Source organism: Saimiri boliviensis, chromosome 18 (genome assembly GCF_048565385.1).
Source record: "Saimiri boliviensis isolate mSaiBol1 chromosome 18, mSaiBol1.pri, whole genome shotgun sequence".
Taxonomy (NCBI): Eukaryota; Metazoa; Chordata; class Mammalia; order Primates; family Cebidae; genus Saimiri; species Saimiri boliviensis.
Window position 1 is genome coordinate 5,438,158 of NC_133466.1, and position 20,950 is coordinate 5,459,107.

General features: G+C 39.2%; 1 protein-coding gene across 2 annotated transcripts in view; it reads left to right on the forward strand.

Moving 5' to 3' along the window:
• The window catches only part of DSCAM (DS cell adhesion molecule), a 746,447-nt gene that overhangs the window by 125,542 nt on the left and 599,955 nt on the right, over positions 1-20,950 (forward strand). For both annotated transcript variants that reach the window (XM_074389246.1, XM_074389247.1), the window contains exon 2: positions 12,662-12,979. In XM_074389246.1, coding sequence (XP_074245347.1) covers positions 12,662-12,979 — 318 coding nt within the window. The remainder of the gene's footprint in view (positions 1-12,661; positions 12,980-20,950) is intronic.

Consider the following 20,950-nt stretch of genomic DNA (forward strand, 5'->3'; position numbering starts at 1 on the left):
TCAAAGTAACACGGCTTACTTTCAAATAATGTTAGACCACTAATTCATAGTAGAAGGACCTTACAACAATGATTTATTTCCTCCTCCCTCCTGCCTTTCTGCTACTACTGTTACTCATTTTATCTAGAGGTTACAAACCTCACAATGCATTATTATTGCTTTAACAGTAATATATCTTTTGAAAATTTTTTTAAAGTGAGAAAATATGATCTTATATTCACCCAAATGTTTAACATATTTGTCACTCTTCATTTCTTTACGAAGTTACAAATTTCCATCTGATATTTTTTTTTCTTCCTGAAGGACTTTCTTTAACATTTTTTTTGTATTGCTAGTCTACTGACAATGAATTCTCAGCTTTTGAATGTCTAGAAAGTAATTTTGTCTTTATGAAATTTTTTCTGCATGTAGAACTTTAAGTTTACAGATTTTTCTTTCCTTTCTCTTTAAAAAAATGCTTCAAATTTCTCTCTCGTCTTCTATTTTGCATTGCTTCTGATGAGAATTCTGCTGTCATTCTTATCTTTGTTTCTCTAAATGTAACATGTATTTACTTTTTTAATCTCGCTGCCTTTAAGATTTTTTCTTTATACTGGATTTGAGCAATTTAATCATGTGTCATGTTATGGTTTTCTACATGCTTCTTCTGTTTGATGTTTAATTTGATGGATATTTGAGATTCTAGTGCTCATTGAAATTTGAAACATCTATATACTAACTGTTCAACTTTTTTTTTTTCTGTGTCTCATTTTCCTCCTAGAACTCCAATTATATGTATATTAGGCCAACTGGTATTGACCCACATCTCAGAAGTTTTGTGTTTATTGTTTTTAAGCCTTTTTAAAACTTGTTTTTTAAGTTGGGTAGTTTTAATTGCTCTGTTTTCTGGTTCATTGACAGTTTCTTCTGAAGAGTATAATCTGCTGTTAACCCTATTTGTCTAATTTTCATTGCATATATTACATTTTGCAACTCTAGAAATTCCATTTGACTGTTTTATTCCTCACTTGGCTCTTTGTATTTTCTCCATTTCTCTCATCAGTGAGCTCTTCCTTTTTCCTACTGTCTTACACATATTGCAGAATATTTATAAGAGCTATGTTAATATGCCACAAATTCTATCATCTCTCATTTCTGTGTCTATGAAATAGTTTACTCCTAATACTAGGCCATATTTGCCCTATTGTGTCCGATTTTCTACTGAATGCCAGACATTGTAAATTTTATATTATTGATAGAGTTTGTTGTTCTCTATTAATTATTATCAAAGTTTTTTGGTGTGCAGTTAAATTACTTGAACTCAGTTTGTTCCCTTCTAGGATCACTTTTAAATTTTGTTATAACTAATTTGGCCCCTGCAGCTGTGTGATACGCTTTTGAGTACTCAATCTGATGTTCCATTTATTAGAAGTTCTTACCTCTTTTTTCTAGTTGAAACATGACCTATTTTTTCCCGTGGGAGGTTCACCGATTTTCACCTGATTCTTTCTGGGGTTCCTTATCCAACCTTGGTAGTTTTCTTACACACATGTAAATGCCAGCACACAGTTAAGGATTCATCAAAGGGAAGCTTCTTCAGCTCTCTGGAGCTCTCTTTCTATATAACTTCCTTCTCTCTGCTTTGTAAATTCTAGCAGCTTTCATCCCCTCAAGTGTCACACTTGGTCTCCCTAATTCTACAATTCCACCAAGTTTTATTTAAATTTCCTCCTTTTGGAATTATCTTAGAAACCCAGGAAGTAAGCTGAAGCGCTCATATGGCCCACTTTGTTTCCTTCTTTCATGGTTTTTGTTGTTGTGTACTGCCTGGAGGTTTAGTTAAGACATAGGATAAATTCAGTCCTCGTTTCTGTGTTTTTGTTTGTTTGCTGTTTTATGATGGACAGAGACAGAATTTCCTATTTCTAAGTGATGACAGTTGCACATCATTTCAGTGCTTGGGAGAAGACAGAATGACTGAAATGTATTAAAGTTAAAGGCACAATTTCTATAACATATGAGCACATTTTTATAACCTGACTTGGAATCACTTCAAAGAAGCTTGGAATGCTTTCCAAGTCATTATGAGCCAACTAATTTGTGATTGTCTGATCCAGATGACACTGAATTTCTAAGTATTTATTCAACTATAAAAACATTTTGTAGTCTCAGAATCAGCAAAATATTATGCTTTGTAGATACGTTTACCTAAGGCTGAGTTATATTCCCTTTCATTTTGGAAGACCTTTACACAAGCAGTTCATTTTAGTAAGCATACACACTCACATATTCCCGTGAAATCAATAAAGGCTAATTTGAACCCAAATGGTGTTTCCATTTAAAATGAATGTACCTAGTTTGCAAATTTGATAACCTGTTTTAGTTCTCATGTTTTCTGACCTCTCTGAAGCAATTGACACTGTTGAAAACTGTTGGTTAACTTTCCAAAACATCTTTTTGTTTCTAAGACAATACACCCTAGGGTTTGAGCTACTCATTTCATATTTCCTATTTATCTCCTTCATGATTCTTTTCCAGTTTCTTTAAACTCTTTTAATTTTTTAATTGGAATGTCAAATACACGCAAATCACTATGTACACATGCAGTGTGCCCAGCACCCAGATCGAGAAAAAGAACATAGCTTGCACCCTGGATGCCACCTCATGTCCCTTTCCATTCTCTACAGCTGACCCCACCCCTGTGGGCAAACTTTATTCTCACTCTCAACATCATAGATTAGTTTTTCCTATTTTGACGTTTGATATAAATGGAACAATACAGTGTAAATTCCTTTGGTGTCTTTTTGCTTTTTTTCACCATTATAGTTGTGTGAGTTATGATATTTTATGTGCAGGTTATTCATTGTTATTGACATGTAGTAATGCAAGGTGCAAATATATCACACTATATCAATTTTATTATTGGTTGATATTGGGAAGTTTTCTGTTTGTGACTCGTATGGCTAGTTGCTGCTGTAGATATTCCAGCATGTATTTTTTTCTGGTGAACATACGCCTGTGGTTTTGTTGTATAAATACTTACGAGTGAAATTGTTGAGTCACAGTACATGCATGTGTTCAGCTTTAATAGGTAGCGGTAACTTTCCACTATAACTTTACTGATTTACGTTCCTACCTGCAATGTTTGAGGGTCTTGTGGCTCCACATTCATAAGACCCTCAATATATTCTTTCTTTTCCATTGTAGTTATTCTGGTGAATGTGTACTAGTACCTCATTACACTTTTAATATACCCTTTCTTGATGAAAAATGGCATTGAAGCACTTTTTTCTGTACCAATTGGCTATTTATATATTGGCCTTTGTGAAGCGACTGTTCACATCTTTTGTCTTTTTTGTGGGGGGGGGGGGGAGGGACAAGGTTTCACAGTGCTGCTCAATATGGATTGCAATGATGTAAACTTGGTGCACTGCATCTTCTGCTTCCTGGGCTCAACCAATCCTCCCACCCCTGCTTCCTGAGTAGCTGGGACTACAGGAGCATGCCACCATGCCCAGCTAACTCTTTGTAGAGAGAGGCCTTGCTATGTTGCTCAGGCTGGTCTTGAACTCCTGGGCTCAAGCAGTCCACCCACCTCGGCCTCCAAAAGTGCTGAGATTATAGGCGTGAGCTACTGCACCCAGTGCTTTTGTCCATTTTTGTTGGACTATATTTTTATATTGGTCTTTTGAAGTTCACCATGTATTTGGGGTACAAATTTTTTGTCAAATATTATTTTCCTGCCTTATAAAATGCTACCTATCCCTAAGGATTTACTTCTGGTTTTTGTCTCTTCTTGTTCTTTACACCTGATATGGTTTGGCTGTGTCCCCATCCGGATCTCATCTTGAATTCCCACATGTTGTGGGAGGAACCCCGTGGGAAATAATTGAATCATGAGGACAGGTCATTCTGGTGCCATTATCATGGTAGTGAGTCTCATGAGATCTGATGGTTATTATAAGGGGAAGTCTTCTTGCACAAGTTCTCTATCTTTGCCTCCTGCCAGCCATGTAAGACGTGACTTGCTCCTCTTTGCCTTCTGCCAGGATTGTGAGGCTTCCCCAGCCATGTGGAACTGTCAGTTCAATTAAATCTCTTTCTCTCTTAAATTGGCCAGTCTTGGATATGTCTTTATTAGCAGCATGAAAACAAATTAATACAACACTTTCCTTGGAATATCTCGCCCAGTGAAAGGTTCTATTTCCCTGGCTGCCAAATCTGCCTCTAGGGTCTTGAACTCCTATTTCCAATTTGCTACTGGGTGGCCCAAGGGCAGTGCCCTGTTTACCTTAGTGAAACTGGCATGTTGTTTCTTTTACCAACCAGCTCTGTCTTGTAGGCTCCCTTTGTAATAGTATAACTATGCAATTGGTCATGCAAGCAATTGAATTCACCTCATGTTGACTTTTTATTTTCTTCATTCTTATTACCCCCACATCCTTGCCCACCAGTGTGGGTAGGATCATATCAGACATATCCATAATTGGGCCTTTCTTCTCCCTTCACATCACCAATGCCCAGCTGGCCGAGACCCCCAGCAGAGCAGTCCAGCCGGGCTTTCTACCTACAGTCTTCTCCCCCTGCTAGTTAGTGATTACTTTCTCAAACTTCGATCTGGGAAATTCATGTTCTCTGTCAAAACTTTCAATGACTCCCTACTTTTTAAAACAACTTTATTAAAATATAATTTATATACCATAAAAGAACCCACTTAAAGTATACCGTCTAATGGTTTTTTAGTGTATTCATAGATAAGGTGCCTCCACCACAGTCCACTTTAGCAGCTTTTCATCACTTTAAAAGAAACCCTGTATCCTTGAGCTATCACCCTCTTATCCTGCCCCCTTGCCTCTATCCTAACCATAAGTAAACCACTGGTTGACTTTCTGTCTCCACAGATGTCCCTCTTCTGGACAGTTCATGTGAATGGAGTCATACAGTATGTGGCCTTTTGTGGGTGTAATCGAGGGTCATCCCCCCTGCAGCGTGTGCTAGTGCTTCATTCCATTTTATTGCAGAGTGATATCCCATTGTAAGGCTAAGCCACATTTTGTTTACCTGTTCTTCATGTGATAGACACATAGGCTATTTCTACCATTGGCTGTTATACATAATGCTGCTTTAAACTGCTTTAAACACTTGTACACAGTTTTGTGTGGACATGTTTTTATTTCTCTTGGGTGTGTGCCTAAAAGAAGAACTCCTTACTTTCTGCAGGGTTAAGCACCTGCTTCTTAGCTTGGCATCTGACACTCTTTACAATCTTGACTTTATAATCAGCACCTGGAGTGTAACCTCCTACTGGTCAGTGCCCTTCCAAGACTGGGTTATTAGTTTGGCTGCTGGTCGTGGCACAGTGCCAGGTACGTGGTAGTTGCTGAAGAGGTGTTTCCAGGATAAATGAATCTGAGAAATCTGTAGTTCTCTCTCAAAATCATACAATACTTTTAGCTGTGCACTGAATTTCCTGCTTCCCAGTACCTTTTGATTTCTCTCCTGACTGGGACAGCTCAATGTCCTAATATTTTTTAAGACTTCTGCCTAGAATGCACTTTTCTTTCCTCCTCTGGAAACTTGTTTGCATTTTTCCTAGTTCAGGTTACTTTCTCTTTCACTTATGCTCCTGTAGCATTTTGTGAATGTTTCTGTCACAACACTCAGCAAATAGGGTTAAAACTGACCTCTCTACATGAACAATAGTACCTTCCAGACTAAAATGTCCTTGACGATAATATACTAGGACTTGTTCTACCTTGCATTACTGTGCCCTTACACAAGACCTGGTACCTAGTAGGTGCTCAATAAACATTATTGCATCGGTGAATGCTTGTGTCACTGCCTACTGCAAAATTCCTCCCACATCTCTTCTTTTCACCCTGCCCTGTTTGAATTTTAAGAAAAGCTAAAATATTGACTTATTTTCTTTCTGGTGTAAGATTCTTCTTTATGTTTGTCACTGGAGTCTTGGCTACACCATCTGTTACAGCAATATAAAATATTGAGAAGTCTGCAACTGAGGAAACCATTCTCCAAGGCCCCTGCCATTAGCTCCCTTAGTGTTGGTACCCCAGGATTTTAAGCCCTGAATTTCACAAGATTGTGCTGAATGTTTTATTTAGCTTTCTGTTACGAACCTACAATTATTTTTTAGAAACTTTCACACGTGCGTGCGTGCGCGCGCGCGTGCACACACACACACACACACCTACACCCCTACCTCACATTAAGGCTGCCTCAGCCCTTACTGGAGGGAGCAAATGTTACTGTATTAAAGAGCAGGAGGCACTCTATAAAAAGAAGTGCTATTATTTAGGCAGATGGATGGTCCCTTAGCTGGAAGAAACAAAAGCTGTTGGAATATAGTTTGGGTTTTCTTCTGCCTGTGGCCATATGATGTGTCTCTTAGAGAATGAGTTTATGTTATATTATTAAACCCAGTGGCGTGAAGGAGAAAGACTAATGTAAAATGCTTTAAAAATATAAGGAGAAGTGACAGTAATCCCCCGTAGGTTACTTATCTCTTTAACTACTAGGATTAAACATTTATTTATCATTTTTTTCCTGCAGTCATTTAAATAATTTCACAAGCTGGCTTGTGGAATGTGGTTTTCAATAAGAAACTATACATTTAATTAAGCAATGTTTCTTGTATACATTTACATTTTTTAAGACTTGCTATTCTTAACAAGACTACTTTTAGGATACAAGAGGATAAATTCAAATATGACCAAATTTTGCTTAGTTCAAATTACCCACACTCGGGTTGATAGAAGAATAATGTAGCGGAAAAAAGAATCCTGGTGGAATTAATTAGCCCTGAAGAGTGACAGTTACCTCATTCCTAACAATATGTTTGGGGTAATGTCAGTTTCTTAGAAAGCTCAAATGTAAAATCACAGTGCTACTATCAGCATTTTTATTTGAGTTGAAAACTGCCGTGTTGAACTATTAACTGTGCTTCTGATCTGAACTGATTTCTTAGTTAGCAATAATTTTCATATTCTGACTTATGAAGCATTGCTAAAGACTTTAGTTATGGTTGGGAGAGAAAACTATAAAACACTTATGACTTGATGAACACCCCTGCCTCTCTTCTCTGTGGGTAAGATCCATCACTTATACAAAATGTATTTTCTCTGCCACCTTTTGACAAATGGTGTTCGCTATGCTTCCCAGCTTAGCCACATAGCCCCTGCTGGCCCTGGAGGGCAAACTCTGTTTCTGCCAGTGATGGAGACCAAGAGAAAAAAGATGAATATTTCAAGTAAGATACCCGGAGGATGCTAAATCTCATGGACATAGCTTCCCGTAGACATGTCTCATGTAACAAAACTAATATAGTGATGTGAAAAGGCCTCACCTATTATGTATGAGTGTAATCAAGGAAACTTTTATAAATTACTGTCTTCGTTCATTTTCTGCTACTAGAACAGAATACACAGACTGGGTAGATTATAAACAACAGAAATTTAGTTGACTATTGGCTCTGGAGGCTGAGAAGTCCAAGGCCATCAGGTGAGGGTCATCTGAGGTGGAAGGATGGAAGACAGAAGCAAGTGCTCAAGACAGAAGGAAAATCGGGGGAGAGTGTATTTATTATTTTATGAGGAGCTCACTCCTGTGACAATAGCGTTAATACATGTATAAGGGCTCTGCCTCTTATGAGTCACCTTTTAAAGGTCCTGCCTCCCAATATCATTACCTTGGCAATTAAATTTCAACATGAGTTTTGGTGCGAACATTCAAATCATGGTATTCTGTCCTGGCCTTCCAAAACTTCTAACATACAAAATGAATTTATTTCATCCCAGTACCCCCAAAGTCATAACTAATTCCAGCATCAATTTAAAAGTCCAAAGTCTCATCTGAATCAGATATAAGTGAGAGTCAGGCATGATTCATCCAGAGGCAGATCCCATCCAGCCATGAGCTATGAATCAAAGCAAGTTATCTATTTCCAAAACTCAGTGGTGAGACAGGCACAGGTTGGGCATTCCCATTCCAAAAAGGAGGAGGCAGGAAGAAAGAAGTAACAAGCTCCAAGTAAATCTAATCCCAACAGAGAAAACAATCTAAAGTTTAAAGCTGGATAATAATCTCCTTTAATTCCACATCCCTCACCCAGAGCACACTGGGGTGGGGATTGGGTCCCCGTGGCCTCAGGAAAAACTGCCTTGATGGCTTTGTTGGGCTCTTGGGCTCAGTTCCCCCAGCAGCCCTCATGGGTTGGAGTCTTGTGCCTGCAGCTCTCCCAGGCTGATGTTATATGCTGATAGCTCTCCAGTTCTGGGGTCTTAGGGTCAGCCCCACTTCCATGGCACCACTAGGCATTACTCCAGTGGACAGCCTCTGCAGGAGCTCTGGTGCATTCGTTCTGCTCAGCACCACCCTAATCAGGACTGTTTGTACCGGCTCCACCTCTAAAACAAAATCTCTGTCCAGGGCCCTGGGCTTTCTCGAAGGTCTTTGAAGTTTAGGTGGAGGACACTATGCCCCACAGCTGTGCATTCTGTGCACCTGCAGAATTAACATGGATGCCACCAAAGTTCACGACTTCCAGAGCAGAAGCTTAAGCTAGACCTGGGACCACTTGAGCCATGGCTGTGGCAGCTGAGGAATACTTTATCACAATGCTTGGGACAGATCCTGAGACAGCTTGAGGAGCAAGCGATGGAGGGTGCCCCAGGCCTAGTTATTAGATCATCTAGTTATTAGATTAATGTCACCTCTGCCTCCCCTTACTTCTTTCTTCATTGGGACAATCTAACACTGGTGCTCAGTGTTCAAATGACTGGTTACGTGAACATTTAGTTGCTTAACAAGACAGTGCCAAAATGTATGAGCTCATTCCACCATACCAATTCTTGACCACCATATACCATCCTCAGAAGTTTCCAACAGTGCTTCCTAACGAAGTTTTCTTTCTAGGCTCCGATAAACCAGGAATCTCATTACACATGCCGCACCTCGTCCTCACACCAACATACTTATTGATATATTTACTAAACTTAGTTAAAAAATAAAGTTGCGCAACGTGCAGTGTGAGGTATATTCGTGCAAAAAGAGAGCAGTCCCTCTCCTCTCTTTTTAGTGAGGTTAGGGATTAACCATCTCAGTTTTACTAAATAGAAGTCTGCATTCCATATAGGCACATGAGGGCAAGTGTCCTAATGTAACTGTGACTCAACACACGTCTCAATGCCCTGCAGGATTCTGTGTCATTGGCCACTGTATTTACACTGATAAATTTTACTACAATTGAAGCATTTGGCACTGATAACATTTCCATCCTATATGACACCAGTGAAAAGCAAGAGTTTTCATTGGTGCCATATATGGCCTAACAGCCAGAGTGACCCTCAGATCTCACCCCAGTGGTGGACCTGTCAGGTAGATGCCATCTGCCACATCCCCAAGGAGGTGCAGGTCTTCAAATGTGAGATTGTCCACATTGTTACTTCAAGCATTGTTGAACAAGACACTTCTTGAGACACAAAGATTGACAATAGCTTTTGATGCTTCCCCTGATCAAGGAGAAAGAGGGTCTTTTCAGGGGCCCCTCTACTCTGAGGACCTCTACACGGTATGGCTCTCACAGGGGAGGAGAATTCTCATCAGTATGTAGGCTTTCCTGTTGATAGTGGAAGGGAGCTATGCTGTGTAAGCATCTCTCTACATCAGGATCTCTGCTGAAGGCTCTCGTCTGTACCCCTCACCTTCTCTCTCTCTCTGTCTCAGCTTCAATACAGTCAGTTCCTAAACTGTGAGAGGTAACTCCGATCTACCAATCTGCTTAAAAGAGACATAATTTTGTAAAATAGAAATTCCAAAAATACTTCAAAAGTTTATATTAAATTATCAATGGAAGTTTGACCTACCACATTAATTATGAGAGGAAAAAATGAAAACAAGGAGCAGTGAATGCACCAACTATCACTTACAAAACACAGCATGCCAGGCATTAGGCTTCTGCATATTAGCTCATTGAATGTGAAGTTTAGCTAAAAAATCAAAATGTTTATATAGTAGATAAATGTTAGATTCTCGCATGAATATGTTTTCATAAAACAAACTACATATTGTCACTGTCCAGATTCAATGGGCTCCCAAAAACATACCAGCCTGAGAGTCTTTCTTGTGTCATTGCCTTATTCAGTGTAATAATTATTGCTTATACAAGTGTTTTAATCCAATGATAATCCAGACTTAGTGCTTCCTTCCATCTTGACGTATTTTATTTATTGCTCATACTCTATTGGGGAGTTCACATGGGAATGTTAGTTGGTGCTTTCTGATCATTTTATTTAAAACAGAAAAAAAAAATTTAGAAACACATGGTTGTGGAGAGTAACTAGCAAGGCCTCAGTTCATGTCCCGTGTTGAGTTACCTGAAAGGAGATGTTCTGAGGAAGCATCACAGGCCGAAGGCCTCCTGGGAGTGTTTTCAAAAGACACATCAGCAAGGATGTGAGGAAGGCAGAATGAGTGGAGGGAGAATCTTCTCTGCAGAGCTGTAGCAATAGCGGTCTCAGGTGGATGCACCTGCAGCACTGTTGCCACTTAACATGAGGGGGCGGGGCCTGTGGAGCCACCTTTGACCAGTCATTCCCTGCGGGCCTCAGACAAGGCGGTTCCCTGTAACTGGGGCTGGTTCCCAGCGTGGGACTCAGCAGAGGACCTTTCTAGTTGCTTTGGGGTGGGGCGCATTGGCCCGAGAGAGGAAACTTGAAAAAGTGACACACAGCGTCCACTTCAAGTGGCAACAGGGAAGAACGTGCCTTACATCTTGCTGTGAGTAGAGTCAACCGCATCTATTCAGCCTTGTGTCAGTGCTTGGATGCTGTGTTTCCTCAAATAATTATAAGCAATAATTATTACATTGAATAAGGCAATGACACAACGAAGACTCTCAGGCCGTTATGTTTTTGGGAACTCGTAAACAGAAAGATGACGAAATTAACATTATTTACAAAGAGGGAACCACCCGCTACCCTCACATTTAGTGAGCAGCTTAAATCTTATTATGAATATGATTGTCTTTGTAAATAATGTTAATTTCTTCATCTTTTTCTTACCAAATCATGCCAATTAACTATAGGCAAAGCGAGGGACACATGTATTTTATCACACAGGCTTAGTAGCAACCACAGCATGTGGCAGGAGCCTGTAACCCTTCAGCCCCACACCATGGAGAAGGACTAGATCAGGAAGCACAGGCCACAGACCCACTCTGTAGAGAGCTGCCTCGAATCCCCACCCAAATGAGGGAGACTGTTATGCCATATTTCGTTCTAAGATGAGAAAACACAAATCACCAAAACCTTCATCAGAAAGACTGAATCTGGTTCTGCCACTTCCTAGCCCTGAGTCCTTGGTCCAGTGACAGCCTTGCGAATCTCCATGTCATCGTCTGCAAAGTGGAGCCGTTATTTACCTAGCAGAGCTGTTGTCGATTGCAAATATTATAAGATTGTCTGGTACAGAGTACTATGAAGCTGTCTGCTTAAAAAAAAAAAAGAGTCACAGAGAAGCTCAGATGTATGACAAGTATGATTTCATTATATTTATAAATCTTTTGTTTAACTTATAAACAAGTTAAGTTTTATTTTTTCTGGAAGTTTTTATTTTTTCACATAACTAACATTCCATAAACACTTGTTAAAGGCCCTTAAATGAATTAAAAAGCCCAATGTGTATCAACACATTTGATGATATTTATTTGTAGAAGTAAAAGAGAAACAATTTAAATGAGAAGAGCAGGAAAAGAGTTCATAAGAATATGTATAAATTGTGCATTCACTGATATTTACTTATCAGTCGGTATAGAACAATGGAATTATGTAGATGATGTATGAGAGAATGTAACAGTTATAAAAATGGTACATTTCATATATGCACACTTTAGCACAAAATAATTATATAGCTAAGGCATGGAGGCAGGTGGACCAGAAGGAAATGTAAAAATCAAAACACACTGTGTGCTGGTGGACTTGAGTCATGCTTTTGTCAAAATTCTCTTTATTGTTTCATCATATTTTCAATAAAAAAGGGCATTGTTGATTTGGCATTCTATTTTCTGGCAACCAGTGGTGCGTTTTAAAATGCTTTACATGTGATTTTAAATTTTAATTAAAAGTGTGGTTGATTGTATTCAATAATAATCCTGAGTGTACCTACTAATGAGAGCAATTTGATCCAAGCAGCGGGATCTAGGCATTCACACATTCAGCTTCCCTTTATGGAGAACCCATTGACAGCTGGGCTCTATGCTCCAAGTAATAATGGGAGTAAATCAAGACCTCCTCCTCATGAGGCTTATCTCTAGTGACAGAAGATAGACAATAAGTGCATAAAAATATGTAATATGCGGTCCAATAGCGGTCAGTATGGGGACAGAACAGGGCTTGAGGCACGAGGCAAAAAACGAATCTGTTAAAAATTAGCAGCCAGGATAACTTAACAGTCTGTGTACAAAATGTGAGATTAGGATGGCACCTTAGATTTCAGTATCAGCCTCTCTGCTCATAGCAGTTAGAGAAAATTTGAATTGTTTGGTTTTATTTGAGCCTGAGCCTCATGATTAATTTTCAAGATAACATTCTGAGGCCAGACTGATTGAACTGCACATGTCAAAGACATGTTTTACTCACCAGTGGACCCCTTCGTTGTCTTCTTGCAGTTTTCAGTGAAGACCTACACTCCAGCCTCTACTTTGTCAATGCATCTCTGCAAGAGGTAGTGTTTGCCAGCACCACGGGGACCCTGGTGCCCTGCCCCGCAGCAGGCATCCCTCCTGTGACTCTCAGATGGTACCTAGCCACGGGCGAGGAGATCTACGATGTTCCCGGGATCCGCCACGTCCACCCCAACGGCACTCTCCAAATTTTCCCCTTCCCTCCTTCAAGCTTCAGTACCTTAATCCATGATAATACTTATTATTGCACAGCTGAAAATCCTTCAGGGAAAATTAGAAGTCAGGATGTCCACATCAAGGCTGGTGAGTACAGCTCTGGGCTTTTTTTTTTTTCCCCCTGTGCCTGCTTGGGGTGGGAGGACAATGATAAATAGCAAAATGCCATCGCAGCAGAGAACCAGTGAAACCCCATCATCAGTTCATTCAGACCTTGCTGATGACTTCTTTAGGATCTCCCTGTTTAGATTTCAGAGTGCTGTACGTTATTGGAACTAACCCTTGAAAGAAGGCTTGATTAGCAAGTTGGCAAGTTCTAACATCCCAGCCTCCTTATATTTGATCTAATTTGATACTCTGATCCAAACTTCCAGTGTCTCAAACCCAATATGTTTGCTTCCACCCCTCTTTTGGCCCCCTCACCCGTCCCCTACCCCATCCTTGGGGAGGAGAATGAGAGAGAAAAAAATAACAAATGGCCGAGCTGGAATAAAACCATAGCATCAAGATGTACTGTTATGGAAACAGAATCAATCTAATATCCTTGCTTTCCTTGTGAAATGGAAAGGCTATTTTAACATTTTTGACTGTATCACATGTTGCTGAAATGTTGTCGGTGCATAAATCCTGAATGGGCTATGTTCCTTTTAACAACATATTGTGTCTTTTTTTAATCACCATTGCTACAAGTCAACCCAGGAAAGAATACTGCCTGAGATACACAGACATCAAAGGCTATATATACAGGACAGATTGTGTGGTTCTATAGATTTAACAAAGCCCTACAAAACAAACTCACAGCTAGACTCCTGTTAGCAAACAGCATTTTATTTTTTTTTTTAAGTCTAGCTCTGAAATACTTGTGTAGACTGACATATAATAGCAGGGCAAAGAGAATATGACTTTGATTTTTTTTCTTATACACCAAGTAGCTGCAATAATTTCTTCAATAAGTGAGTAGGTGCTGGTAGAAGACATCACAACATGAGAAAAATATGAGGTGTTTCTGAATTCCTGCATATGATCTCTTTGATGTAAGCCATCAAACATTAGACTATGACTCATGCTGCTAGCTAGTCATTTTCCCAACTATATTTTGATCTCAGTGACATGCTCATGAATTCTAAGACCTGCATGAGAATTCACATAAGAAAGGGGGGGAAAAAAGATTCTCTTTAATCAAGATATATGGAAATTGGATGTGTCAAATAATTACAATAAAGCAAATGCAATTTGTATAAGGACCTCTAAACCTGACAAACAGGGAGATTTAGTGAATGCCTTTTACTGGGAAGACTGCACATTTTAATGACATGTTATAAAAGCATATTTGTAATCTACAAAACACCACTTATAGAGAAACCTAGAATTTCAAACAGCTATACCTGTATGTATTAATTAATCCATTATGTCTGCCTTGGGTTTTCTAAGGAATGAAATGCTTACTCCTGTTTTAACTGCCATCTTCTAAATTCGTCATAGAATTGATTGTTTTTGCATGACACTGAAAGTTTCGGAGCGTGGAAACTGCACCACCTTGTCTGGCGTTGGTGCCACCTGCCTCTTCCTACCCAGTTGTGCTTTTACCATCGATGTGCTGGTGTTCTTGACATCTGAAACCCTATGGACTATGAATCCAGCAAAAAAATAACTACTGTATCAGTTTGAACATACAAGATGGGCATTCATATTGCCCAAATCAAATTTCTCTTCTAATTTAATTTTGCTTTTTATTATGAACACATAATGGTTATAATAATCTTCTAGATTGTTCATTGGATACTTGAAAATCTGGTTTTCACCCTTTTTGTGTAAATGCGAGTACAGAAGTAGAAGCTTGTTCAAAAAGGCAGATGAAGGGCAGAAGTGTTGCCCTTTGACAGCTGAAGTATAGGATTGAGGCCAGTGACTATTCACTCATAGGGTATCCTCTTCGGTATCAGGTCATCCTAAATGTGTAAATATCCCTGGAGATTGGAGTTTAGATTGCCCTGGCATCAGCTCTTAGGTGGAATGACTTCATAATCTGTCCTTTGGCAGCACAAGGGATTCTCATTCTTAATTTTCAGAAATGTTGATCTAGGTCTGGGTACTAGCAATTAAAGAAAGGTTCACTCATCATGTCTTATTAATCATCAATCCTAGTTCTCACATAAGATTTCTGTTTCTGTCCTACTCTAAGGGCTGGAATGCTGGTGGGCCACTTGAGACAGTGTTGTTCCTTACCCAGGCTGCCTTTACTGCATAGCAAGTAACAATCACCCATATGATTTTGGGGAAGTCAGAAGATTGCTCATGATTGTTTTCTCCTAGCAAACTGTGCTTTCTAACATTTGACTAGGACTTTTGACTGTGACCGAGATGGAGGTACAGGAGCCAAGTGTACCCTGTTATCTGAAACAGCCAAAAACCGGGGTCCTGAGACTGATATGGTTGGGCTCTGTGTCTGCACCCAAATCTCATCTTGGATGATAATCCCCATAATCCCCACATGTCCTGGGAGGGACCTAGTGGAAAGTAATTAAATCATGGGGACGTTGTTCCCCATGCTGTTCTCGTGATAGTGAGTCGCATAAGATCTGATGGTTTTAAAAGCATCTGGCACTTACCTTGCTGACACTCATTCTCTCTCCTGCCACCCTGAAGAGGTGCCTTATGCCATAATTGTACCTTTCCTGAGGCCTCCCTCAGGAACTATGAGTTAAATAAATCTCATTTCTTTGTAAATTACCCACTCTTGTGAGAAAGAACTAATACAACCAGCCAAACAAAAACAGACGAGATACATGAAGCAATCATATGTTTCCTTCCTTCCTTCCTTCCTTCCTTTCCTTCTTTCCTTCCCTCCTTCCCTCCCTCCCTCCTTCCCTCCCTCCCTTCTCTTTCTTTTTCTCTTTCTGGTGGAGTTTCACTTTTGTTGCCCAGGCTGGAGTGCAATGGCCTGATCTTGGATCACTGTAACCTCCACCTCCGGGGTTCAAGCGATTCTCTTGCTTCAGCCTCCCAAGTAGCTGGGATTTCAGGCATGCACCACCACACCCAGCTAATTTTGTATTTTTAGTAGAGACAGGGTTTCTCCATGTTGGTCAGGCTGTTCTTGAACTCCTGATCTCAGGTGATCTGCCTCCCTCAGCCTTCCAAGTGCTGGGATTACAGGTGTGAGCCACTGCGCCTGGCGGAAGCAACTGTTTTCAAGACTGGACCTCAGGCAGTGGAGGAAAGTGATCCACCTCGGAAATAAGATGTGTCCTATGATTGGCTTATATTTCTGGATAAAGGACACCAAAATCTGCACATAAATTTGTGTAGCAACTTTACTCATGGTTGCCAAAATAATGGAAGCCAGAAAGATGTTCTTCAACATGTAGATGGATGATGATAAAGACTCTCTCCTTGACTAACTTTGGAAAGGTTCCCCTGGGCATCCCTCTCAACTGGTCCTTGATCTTAGCTTTTCACGTCTCATCTCTGGTTCCCAGCTTTTGCAAGAATCCTGCTAAATCATCCCTTTACTATTGATATTTGATCATTCTTTTTTTTTTTTTTTTTTTTTTTTTTAGACGGAGTTTCGCTCTTGTTACCCAGGCTGGAGTGCAATGGCGCGATCTCGGCTCACGGCAACCTCCGCCTCCTGGGTTCAGGCAATTCTCCTGCCTCAGCCTCCTGAGTAGCTGGGATTACAGGAACGTGCCACCATGCCCAGCTGATTTTTTTGTATTTTTAGTAGAGACGGGGTTTCACCATGTTGACCAGGATGGTCTCGATCTCTCGACCTCATGATCCACCCGCCTCGGCCTCCCAAAGTGCTGGGATTACAGGCTTGAGCCACCGCGCCCGGCCCTGATCATTCTTGATGTCTGATCAAGTTCTTCCTCTGCCGTCTTTGATGTATACATGTTTGGCCTGACTTTAGCAAGAATCTGTTAGGCTAGTTTAGCAAGAACCCCCCCCCATATCCTTGCTGTCCCCTCCTTCTAATTTTCCACCCACTGATCCCCTCACTCTGTTCATTGGCTATAAAACCTCACTTACCCTTGTTGAATATGAACTTGAATTACCCTTCCCTATGGAGTCATCATGGATGACTGGAAAAGACTGGAAGAAAATCTTCCTTATCTTTGTAATAAGTGTTAGAACAACTTTTCTTAAAAAAAGTTTTTTTTTGAGAGGACATCTCACTCTCTTTTCTAGGTTGGAGTGCAGTGGTGTGATCGTGGCTCACTGCAGGCTCAACTTCCTGGGCTCAGGTGATTCTCTCACTTCAGCTTCCCAAGTAGCTGACACTACAGGCATGAGCCACCACACCTGGCTATTTTTTTTTAAAAGTTTTTTGAGAGGGATATCATTATGTTGCCCAGACTGATCTCAAATTCCTGGGCTCAAGCCATCTGCCTGCCTTGGCCTCCCAAAGTGTCGGGATTACAGGAATGAGCCACAGGGCCCAGCTACAATTTTAATTTAACGTTAGACAAATTACAGTATAAAATGAAGTATTAGCAACAGAAAATAATGAGCTACCAAGCTATGAAAAGATATGGGGGAAATTTAAATGCATGCTACTACGTGAAAGAAGCCAATCTGAAAAAAGTTACATAGTGTACGCTTCTACTTACTTCACGTTCTGGAAGAGATAATCTAGAGAGACAGTAGAAAGATCAGTAGTTTCCAGAAGATAGTCAGAAGGGAGTAGAGGTTGAACATATGGGGCCCAGGGGATTTTTATGGTAGTGAAATTGTTCTGTATGATACTCTAATGGCAGATACCTGCCATTATGCATGGATCTTACAACACAGAGTGAAACTTCATGTAAACTATGAACTTTAGTTAATAATAATAATGCATAAATATCAGTTTATTAATTGTCACAAATGTATCACACTAATGCAAGATGCTAATAATGAGAGAAATTGAAGGAGGTGGCAAGAGGGAGAATACAAGAACCTGCTGTTAATTTTTTCTCTAAACCTACAACCACTCTAAAAATTTATTCCAAAAAATTAAAACATACTTCAAGTATGTTTGAGGTATGTTAATGAGAAATTAAACCCCAAGGGAAAGGTTGGTGTGATTTTAAAAAAGTGGAAAAATGCTGGCCAAAATTTTCCAAATTGGATGAAAGCTATAAACCCACCGATTCAAGGAGCTCAACAAACCCCAAGCTCAAGACATGGGAAGAAAAAAATGCATCAGGGCGTATCATAAGAAAATTGCTCAGAGCAATGATGAAGATAAAATATCAAAAACAGCTACAGAAGAAAGGCATATTAGACACAAAGGAACAAAGACAAGAATGACAGCAGACTGGATTGTTGTTGCTGGTGTGTATGTGTTTTATGAGTTAAGGAATTGCTCGGTCAACCAGGCTGGGGTGCAGTGAGGTGACCATGGCTTGCTGCAGCCTCAACTTCCCTGGCTCAAGTGATCCTCCCCCCTCAGCCTCCCAACTAGCTGGGACCACAGGTGCATGCCACCACATCAGGCTGATTTTTAATTTTTTTGTAGAGACAGAATCTTGCTATGTTGCCCAGGCTGGTCTGTAACTCTTAGGTTCAAGAAATTGCCCCCTCTCGTCCTCCCAAAATGCTGGGATTATAGGCAAGAATGGAACTAAATTTCTAAAATAATGGTGAAATGAAGTCTTTCTCAGACACACAATAGCAGAAAATTTATCATCTGCTGAATCCAATTACAAGAAATTTTAAAGGAAATTCTACAATTAGAAGAAAAAAATGATGCCTGATCAAATCTTAGATCTACTCAAAGAATGGTAATAAAAACAGTAACTGCATGAGTATCTAAATCAGATTTTTTAAAAAATTTACAGTCTTTTAAAAAATAATTGGCTATTTAAAACAAAATAATAACAATGTCTTATGAAGTTTGCAACATAGAAGTAAAATATATGGCAACAATAGCTTTAAGGCCTACAATAAAGACATGGTAGTATAATATTGCAGGTTCGTTTGCTAGATGTGAAGTTGTGTAATGTCACATGAATATATATGGTGATAAATTATAGATGTATACTATAAAACCTACAGCAACCTCTAACATAGCAAAATAGTTATAACTAATAAGCCCCCAAAAGAAAAACATAGAATCAAATGGGGGAGGGGCGGGGGGTGGGGAGGTGGGAAGAGATAGCATGGGGAGAAATGACAGATACAGGTGAGGGGACGGAAGGCAGCAAAGCACACTGCCATGTGTGTACCTATGCAACAATCTTGCATGTTCATCACATGTACCCCAAAACCTAAAATGCAATAAAAAAAGAAAAAATAAATAAAAAAGAAAAACATAGAATCATTTAAAAATCATCAACCCAAAACAAAGAAGAAAATAAGAAGAAAAAGGAAAGATGGTTTAAAAAAATGTAAACCCAATAGCAAAATGATAAACTTAACCATATCAATATCCACATTTCTTGACACAAATGAAAATAGAAGCACAACACACTAGAACCTATGGAATACAGCAAAAATAGTATTAAGAGGGAAGCTTATAGCAATGAACATCTACGTAAAAAAAAAAAAAAAGTACTTCAAATAAACAATCTAACAGCATACCTCAAGGAACTAGAAAAGTAAGAATGAAGCACTCAAAATTAATAAAAGGACAGAAATAACAGAGTAGAAATAAATGAAATTAAGACTAAAAATACATAAAATTAACAAAAGTGAAAAGTTGTCTTTTAGAAAAGATAAACGAAATCAACAAACCTTTAGACCAAGAAAAAAGAGATAAAACCCAAATATATAAAGGCAGAGATGAAAAAGGAAACATCATAACTGACACCATAGAAATACAAAGGGTCATTAGAGATTACTGTGAACAACTATATATCGACAAATTCCTGGACACATACAACCTTCCAAGATTGAACCATGAAGAAATAGAAAATCTAAAATTATGAGTAATGAGTAATGAGATAGAAGTTGCAACAAAAAGTCTAGCATCAAAGAAAAAACCAGGATCTGATAAATTCTCTGCTGAATTCTACCAAACATTTAAAGAAGAACTAATACCAATTCTACTTAAACTATTTCAAAAAACTTGGAAAGGTAGAAATACAAACTCATTCTACAAAGCCAGTATTATCCTGATTCCAAAGCCAGACCAGAATGCAACAACAAAAAAACTACTGTTCAATATCCATGATAAATATGGATACAAAAGTCCTCAACAAAATACTAGTAAACTAAATTCAGCAGCACATCAAAATGGTCATTTGCCATGATCAAGTGGGATAAATCCCAGGGATGCAAAGATGGTTTAACAAATGCTAATCAGTAAACATGATGCATCGCATCAACAGAATCAAGGGCAAAAGCCATATGATCATTTCAGTAGATGTTGAAAAAGCATTTCACAACATTCAGCATCCTTTCATCATAAAAACTCTCCATAAATTAGGTATGGAAGGAACCTCAACATGATAAAGGCCATGTATGACAAACCCACAGCTAATATACTGAATGGGAAAAACTTGAAAGCCTTTCCACTAAGATCTAGAACAAAATAAGGATGCCTACTTTCACCACTCCTGTTCAACATAGAACTGGAAGTATTAGCCAGAACAATTATTCAAGAGAAAGAAATAAGGGACACTCAGATTGAAAAGGAAGAAGTCAAATTTTCCTTGTTTGTTAATGACATAATTTTATATAAAGAAAGAATCAGAGGCTCCACCAAAAAACTCTTAGATCTAATAAATGAATTCAGTAAATTTGCAGAAAAAGAAGTCAACATACAAAAATTAGCAGCAGTTCTATAAGCTAATAGTGATCAATCTGAAAAATAAATCAAGGGGAAAAAGTAATAATACATTTTAACCAAAGAAGTGAATGATCCCTATGAGGAAAACTATGAAATACTGATGAAATAAATTGAAGAGGACACAAACACACAAAATGGGAAGATATTTCATGCTCGTTGACTGGAAAAATTAATATTGTTAAAATGTCTCTACTACCCAAGTGATGCACAGATTCAAGGCAGTCCCTACCAACGACATTCTTCACAGAAGTAGAAAAAAAATCTTAAACTTTGTATGAAAC